Below are 8,338 nucleotides of genomic sequence, written 5' to 3' on the forward strand. Positions count from 1 at the left end.
TAATTCTTCACCGCTGCATCGTGTTTGCGGTGCAGTAACGTTCTCCTGTCATGCGGCACTCATCCGGATAATTGTTTTTTCATTCCGGTATGGTACCGGTTTAACGCTGTGGTTACTCCACTTGGCTGCGGCTCTGGTGACCCACCCTGGATCAAGTCCTATTCGAACGCAAATATTTTTTATGTATATTTTATTTTCTATTTTCTTTTTACAGCGGCCGTAATTTTGTTTCATTCGTGTAGTCGCCATCAAATACGGTCAGTATTCGCGCTTGATGAGACAGCTATAGCCTTCGCCGTAAGGAGAATATCGTGTTTCTTATAGATGTGCGCGGAGTCGTCTTTTTTCAAGTTCTCATATCTTTCTGAAAGAAACATGAAAAAACTTGTTTTTTTTTTCACGGCGCCCACAATTTCGTGAAAACTTACATCTCTAGTCTTAACAGCTGGTTCAGTTTAGGGAAGCGCCACGTGCCTATTTCGGCGTTCCAAGCTGCCGCTCCAGGCCGCTTCACTGACTTCAGTGACAGCGCTGTGATATGTGCTGTACCCCCACTTGTTTCCAAATGAGCCATTGCTGGCCATCCCCCAGCGTGAACGTGTATCGTGGCGTCTTAAGAGCGTGTGATAGCATTGTTAAGACGTTTATTATTTTTAAATTGTCGATGAAACAGGGTATTGGCTGAGTCATATAAAACTACCGTGTGGCCACAAGTGAGTGTAGTAGTGTTTATTCGGAGACATGAAGAAGCGCAGCAACGTATGCACGAAATAAATTTAGGGGACGCTTAAAGGGGTCATGGAGACAAAATACAACGTTGTTTTATTAAAAAGATTTCGTGTTTTATTGTGCCCCCAACGCTTGTCCAGAAGCAAGCGATGCTTTACTCACCGAGAAATTAATCAATTGAGGTTAAAAGTTTGGTTCTCCCGCCAAAACGTGTGTTTTCATGACGTCTGCAATGGCAACACAAGAACAGGACTTCATTCTGCTGCGGAGCCTTGTTTAACGTTAGTCAACCTAGATGGAGCCACCATACCACGGCGGCCTGTTTTCTGCCTTTACGTTGTGTTTGACTGTATTTGTACCTGACTTGTTTTTGTTAAGATGGAATAGAATCGTTTTGTGAAACATGATGTTAGCTCGACAAATGTTTTCACGTAAGACACCATGGTTTACGCCAATCGGCCAGTGTAGTCTGAGACAATCCCAAAGCGCTGCAATGCTTTGCAGCGAAAACAAGCATAGTGCGCGTAGTACCAACAGCAGTAAGCATCGGTACTTCTATGTTTACGTGTACTTTCGTGACTTCCACTGTTTAACCCACCATTCTTACTGTTATAAAAAAGAATGTGCCCTACATTTAAGCGCAATTACCTCGTTCGGCAATCTTATAAGACCTGCCTAATTTGCATTTGCCTTTGCCGGCCTCAGCCAATCTCAGAGCTGGCACATATGACATCATAGGTTCTGTGGCGGGAAATGACCTAGTGGTTCGCATGGCCCTCCCCTTTTTTCCTAATTATATAGCCTTTTTTGAGTGAAGTCTGCGTTAAATGTGATGTCAGCATGATTCTAATGAGGCAATCTTTAGAATGAAACAAACTTGTGTTTCGTCTGCATGGCCCCTTTTACAAGCATCGCAGCATTTACGGGTCGAATGCTTCATCCGAGCTGAACCAGATATCGATGAGCCGTCCGCCGTCACAGAATACGGCGACCCATAAAACGTTCTGCAGTGGTATACACTATTACACTTTTTAGGCGAGGGCGCCGCCATTTTGCTTTTCCTGACCAGATGCGAGCGCTGTCTGAGAAGCGACCGCCACAACCGGCATGCTGGGCTGTTAAGTGCTCCGTTCTTTCTGTGCCTCCGTTCGGTGTACGCGCGTTACTCAGTGAATCGCAGTAGTTTGGCCTTAAGCTAGCGGCTTCGGAGCTTTTTGTATGTCTGCCGTTTTGTTTCTATCACATGGGGAAGAAAACAATAGTGGATATTAGGTCCTAATTGGCCGCTAGCGTAGGCGATGGCAACCCCGGCGGTTACAGCAGTAAATGGTGGTGGTGGTGCCGGTGGCCCTCCGCAGTTCCGCGATGCAAATACCACCAGTATGGCACCGACTGACATGATAATCGATATGGGGGAGTAATTTCAATGCCACCTTGCTCTTGATATTCACCGATTAATGTATACGTAAGTGCTGACGTCGGATGCGGAGCGAGCCCAGCCTGTATCTCGCTGGCCCAGCTCTCGCGATTAACTATCGACGCGAGGCAATGAGCACGCCGTTGACATCGCGATACAATACGATCCTTTTGAACTAGATTTATGACGTTTGCTGACGTGTAAAAGCTAACTATACGAAAAAATACTACACAACAGTCAAACTACTATTCTGAGGGCGTGATTATGATTGGCCCGAATCCGCGCAGCGTACGCGCACTCTCGCTCGGTGACGATCTTGTCTGGTACACCCCGAAGTTGTGTACCAGAAATGGTTTGCTTGACAAGAAATGGCTGTCGTGTAATTGTAGTACTTTAGATTCCGTGATAACCGATTAGGCTGATGAACTTCTGATAATCGTGTCCATTAAATTCCACATCTATAAAAGTAAAAACAAAAAATAGACACTCGGAAAAAATTGCGTTTTTGACTTGGCCTCCCGCCTTAAGCGCCACAAAGCCTCATTTATTATTTTTCAAGGCAATGTGTTTCCCGGTAGTCGATTTTATTGCCCATCCTGTGAACTAAAATGAACCAGCGAAGTACCATAGATCACGAGCGAACACGCACGAGCACGAGCATAGAGCTCGAACGAGCGCTGTTGGCAAGGCTTTTTTTTTTGTCCGTACGATTCACTGAGGCAATCCAACACGATGTATTAGTCTGATGCAATTTCTTAATGCATTCACTACGCTTGCTTTCTAGGTATACCTTCCGAGGAATAATTAATTTGTAGCATATTTTTATATGTAATAGTGAGGCTACTTGTTTTTTTCATAACAAAAAAAAATCATGGACACCTCTGTCTAACGATGACGATGGTTGAACGCGAAGGTTTCAGGTGATGGCTTCTTTGGTTGGCCAATCCCACACTGCGAGTATGTCCTCTACTCCGGAGGTATGCACCACTTCTCTAAGCAACTCTGGGGTGTGCACTCCTTAGGCCTAACGTTTGGGATTTGGGGTCGGAAGATCGCGCATCTTGTATTTCTGAGCTTACATATGGACCTGTAAGTATAAGCCCCTTTCTGGCGTAGAACATCCAACGATGAGCATGTCGGCCCTCTTTAGCAAAGCAAAAAGATAGTATCCACGTGTAATAAATAAAACGGTCTGATTCATTAAACGAACAACAAGGTGGGAAATACTGCAGGTTGCCACAGCGAGCATCATTAATGCCAATACCGGGAGGAAGTCAACAATAGTACACACACCGCATTTCTGGAGATCTCAAAACTCTCGCAACCACTTACTAAAAATTTGTTGACTGTACCACATTGCACTTTGAAATATCTGGTAGTCAAGGTGACACCCTCCTTTGTTGCAACATCAGTCCTTAAAGATGGCTGTACAAGGTTCGAGAAAGACGGAAGCCATCAGGCGGTATGCTCCTACCCTCCTAAGCTACACTCGTGCACTCGTATACAGTGCGCGCAAGTGCAGTCGCTGCGTAGAAGACCGTGATGCAGGTGCTATAGAAGGGCTGGTTGGAGGGCTGGTTGGAAGAAGTCGCACGGCACTATTTTTGAACCAGGCTGAAGCGACACCTCGAGGCAGGGTCACCGAGGGCGCTTGGTCTTACGATCGGGGGTTCTACAAAGTATTTTTACAGTGTTGACATTGCAAATAAACTTGTACTGTGTGCTGAATAAGGCCATCATAAAGCGGCCATGATGCATTCTAACAAGATCCTCCCGCATGCCCAACCGTCGTTGCGAACGAGAAGTGTGGTCACATTTATCGTTCTTTCTTAATTCTGCCAACAGTTGGGAGCCTTATGAACACAGTAGAGTGCGCATTCACCGTAGAAAGCGCCCCCTTGCGCAATGTCTAACTGTGCTTTCGGGGTCTATAAACACCAACTATAGCAGTGTCCTCCTGTGGTGGTGTCGGTTCTTCCCGAAGTCTTTTGGATGCCCGCCACTGCAGGATGCACTCAGCGGTCCAAACCAGGCACACAGCGAAGCACACCGCGGCCAGCAGCACGTACAGACCGATGTACGACTCCCTTCTGTCTCTGTAGTATCCTGCATAAGCAAAATAAAAGTTTGTTGAGGAAATGACATGTTAAACTGTCGGCTGCAGCAAACGTCGCTGCTACGTCTGCTACATATCATTTACCTTCGGTCCTGCAGTGCGGATTCTAACGCACAGTCAATTGCATGAATTTGCAAAACTGCGGTTGCGGTTAAGTTTTCGTGTAGAAATAAGCGCGACCGGGAATAAACGCTCTTACATAGATACGGAAATGGACTTCCTGAGCAGCCTCGGGACCCTTATTAAAATTTTCAACGACAAACCTGCTTGCTTCCTCCCCCGACTTTTGCGCTCCGGCGTACCCAGCAACGCCCTCGGCTCGACGTCCGTGGTGCCTGGCTTTGCCATAATGTGTCGCTGCGAACAGTCTCATGAAACCCACTCGTAGATTCGAGCAACGAGTCGAGCCTGACGATTTCTTTGAAAGAGGCGGGCGGAGCTGAGCGATTTCTAGAGCCTGCTCTGTCTTGTAAACTTTGGGGCGGCAGTTGACTGCCGATTTTTCTATTTGATTTTTTGGTTCGATTCCCGGCTGCGGCGGCCGCTTTTCTGATGGAGGCGAAAAGCAAAAACGCCCGTGTGTTCGAGATTTCGGCGCACGTTAAAGATCCCCAGGTGGTCAAAATTAATCCGGAGCCCTCCACTACCGCGCGCCTCACCGCCTGCGTTGCGTCGGCGCGTTAAACCCTACAATCAATCAATCAATCAATCAAAATCAATATTTGATTTTTTGTGCCATTTGGGTTTTTATGCCAGTATTCATGCCTATTTTTATTGAGGTGTCTATGAGTTCCTGTTTTATTTATATTTTGTTTGCGCTCCAGGAGTTGGGAACATCATTAGGTAATTGTAGGGAATTTTGTGCACGACAGCGGTTTTTTTCGCCGTTAAAAAACGTTCGTCACACCTGTGGCGTTACGTTTCGCCACGTGTCGACTCATGACTTGTGTGTAATCCACTTTGCAACAAAACCGAGTTGTTTTCTTTTAGGCATGTCGGCCATCGTTTTACAAAACTAATGACTTCATATGCACCACACGTCCTGTGGCTGAGTGCGCATTTTGGATCAATCATCCATTCAGCAAACGGTTCAGTATACTGAGAAAGCGATTCGTACGCCAACCGACGAAATCTTCAGTTTATCGGAGTTAAATGCCTAGAAGCGCAGTCAGTGTGGTTGCTTGCGGCGTGAGTGGCATAAAGACAGAAAAAAGAGTAACCGTAATGATATGACTGCAAAAAAGAGTAACTGTAATGTTATCGCCATTAAAGAATCAGACGCGTAAGCACTTTATTGCGAGGAAATTGCTCCGGTTACTTTTAAAGTGGTACTATAATCTTGCACGGGCGAAAAACACGTTAGGGGTATCTCGAGTAGACACTTTCCTAATACACCCATCGGCCCACACGGTGACCGGTTTATGTTCATAAATTCAGAAATGTGAATTGCAGGGAGTGATCAGCCAACCTGTTTCCCACAGAGAAGCAGACGGTACACGTAAACGTCTTTAAATTCGTGTCAATGCATAGATGGAGTGGAATATGCTATACCACAACACGCTCCACTCTTTTACTGCACCCCAAACCACCAAACGGTCTCATACGTTCCAGAAGTTACCCTGTGAAGTGGGGACGCTGATATTTGCACCAGCCTCTGAAATGGCAGATCTATGAATTTTTACACCTTCTAGCAAACAATGGATTTGCGTCGTGAGGCTGCACACGCACCAAGACGCACGGTACGCTGAACATCTACTAATTGATTAAGGTCCCAATATTATCGTCCCCACGGTACGTCTAAATCCGGTGCGTATGGTAGCTTTTGTTTTTGCCTAAATCAGAAGCCTACTCACTCACAAAGGCGAACAGACTGCAACTTACCAATAAGAAGAGGCCTGGGAAAAGCCACGATGGCGCAGGCGAGTGACTGGAAACTGGAGGCCAGCGGCAGGTTCTCAAGACCTAGGTAGTCGACCGTGATGACTGCAATGATCATCTGGATACTGCCGCTGGCAAGGCTGTATAGTAGGGCGACCACAACTAGGAGAGCCATTGATTTCGCGTATATGAGGATCACCATAGATGATGCCATCAGCAGGAAGGATACCGCCATCACGTCCCTCCTGCGCCATGGATCAAGGGACCACAGCGCTGAGTTTTGACAGGTGATACGAACGTCAATACTTCTACACCATAGCATCGTAGCTGAGAGTAGAATGGCGCTGTAATTCTTTTATATCTTGCCTTCATGCTCGTGAAATTAACTTTTAAGATCATCGCAACGATACGGGGAATTTGAACGAATATTTAGGGGTAAACGTTCGCAAATGCTTCAGGTGCAAGCGATAATCCTTCATTAAAAGCTGGAAAACAGGAACCACTTTAAGGGATAGTGCGGTGTTGACGCAAGTTTCATGTTTCCTGGTTTTTACCATTTTTACCTGCTGGCTTTACAGTAAAGGGAAGACGTGCAGTGTTGACGTTTAACAGCGAAGGCGTGGGGAATGTACAACATTAATGTCCCCTTAGAACCCACCCTCTAACGACGGGGTCTTCAAAACCGCAGATTTATCGACCTACCTGTCTGCAAGAGTAAGGGCGCCGTCTGTGATATGTTGCTACACGTAACTATGGCAGGCTGATATTCCTTCAAAAGAAAGGAGCAAATTACTGATCTTGTCACTCGCGAGCATAAGTTAAAAAATCGGTAATGGATAAAAAGAGTTCCACATAAAGCACCCCAAAAGCCCTTTTTTACACAGTACGATATCCTTAGGAGCTTTAAAGTAATATAAAAATAGTTTTCGTTTCATGACTGTTTTACACCAAGGTGCTAGCCTTTTCTTGACATTCGGCGCGGAAATGTGGTTGAAGCACAGAAAATGAACGCGACACAGCCCTTCACGTGCTCCCGAGGGGAATATACCAATGTTTTGGAAGGCCCATTGCTGGATCGTTGGGGGTGCGGGGGAATCTTATCCCAATCCCATGTGTGGCTCGGCAAGCTGTGCAGGCGTTGCTGCGGATTTAAACGTCCGCCGCAGAGCGTTTCTTGTATGCCACTCACCTACCGAGCCAACCGTGCTTTGCGTCGTAATTCGTCAAGTTTGCGCGCTCTAAGCAAGAAGTATACGACTGTACAAGAAAGATATGGAGCCTAACCACAGAGGAATTAGGTTGGTTACCCTACACAAGACAAGTGAGAAAGAAGTTTGAACGAGAAAGAAAGGGTATGTAAAAATTGGAAGTCGAGATCGAGAAGAGAGAAAAGAAAGAGTAAAGACAACTATAAATAAAAAATCATGGATGAAAAGACTGCCTAAAAAACACATAAATGAAGCTGGCCATACAATCGTTCAGAAAATTCTGTGGCCTCGAAAATGAAGTAAGACTTTTGTGGCATTGTGGGACTGCGATGGGTGCAGCCTGTGACATGAAATAGCGTCCTGCCCATCGCTTTCTTGTTCCGCCGGCATCAGTGCATCGCAGTAGTCATTCCCATTTCTTCCTCTTTTTCCAGCCTACTTGACCCTGCACTGTCTCCAAACTGTGGACGCACCGTCACCGTAGGCATTGGCGCCACCGTGTCGCTGACGTCACCCTCCGGCCTTTCCGATCTCTCGTCCTGTATTAAGCGTAGGAATTCTCTGCACAGCATGACAGCACCAACGGCGGGGCAAGAAGGAAGCTGGACCCGGTGGGGGAAGTCCTCTTGCACGGAAGCGTTGGGACCTAACTGGGGCCGCAACATCGTTCAAATTGTTGTCTCATATATATATATATATATATATATATATATATATATATATATATATATATATATATTGGTCGGCTTTCCTCTTCAAAGGACCAGTGCAGCATACAGCATAGTGAGGGAGACGACAGCGTGTTGTCTTTCCTTCACATTATTTAATTCCCTTAACATAAAATCAAAATAAACAAATAAACTAATCGAACGGAAGGGCAACATGGTATCGTCTTCCTCACTATGTATTATATATATATATATATATATATATATATATATATATTGTAGAACAGAGACGTACGGGACGAGGGATTCCGCAAGGACACAT

At 45.8% G+C, this 8,338-nt stretch overlaps 1 protein-coding gene across 1 annotated transcript; it reads right to left on the reverse strand.

The window, feature by feature from the left end:
• Positions 1-3,737: 3,737 nt before the first annotated feature.
• On the reverse strand, positions 3,738-8,013 carry LOC144146472 (uncharacterized). Its single transcript, XM_077678419.1, has 4 exons — positions 7,788-8,013; positions 6,843-6,846; positions 6,144-6,385; positions 3,738-4,252 (listed from the first exon to the last, which is right to left on the reverse strand). Exons 1-4 carry the CDS (start codon positions 8,011-8,013, stop codon positions 4,056-4,058), a joined length of 669 nt encoding a protein of 222 aa, XP_077534545.1. The 3' UTR covers positions 3,738-4,055.
• Positions 8,014-8,338: the final 325 nt, after the last annotated feature.

This window comes from Haemaphysalis longicornis, unplaced genomic scaffold (genome assembly GCF_048455015.1).
Source record: "Haemaphysalis longicornis isolate Haplotype H1 unplaced genomic scaffold, Haemaphysalis longicornis Haplotype H1 scaffold_7, whole genome shotgun sequence".
Taxonomy (NCBI): Eukaryota; Metazoa; Arthropoda; class Arachnida; order Ixodida; family Ixodidae; genus Haemaphysalis; species Haemaphysalis longicornis.

What these genes read in the sequence shown, in the direction of transcription:
- LOC144146472 (XM_077678419.1), bottom strand. Translation starts at nt 8,013, where the DNA reads ATGTTGCGGCCCCAGTTAGGTCCCAACGCTTCCGTGCAAGAGGACTTC. An exon ending in TCCCAGGCCTCTTCTTATTG is followed by an intron (nt 4,253 to 6,143) that starts GTAAGTTGCAGT and finishes TTGCTTATGCAG; the next exon opens with GATACTACAGAGACAGAAGG.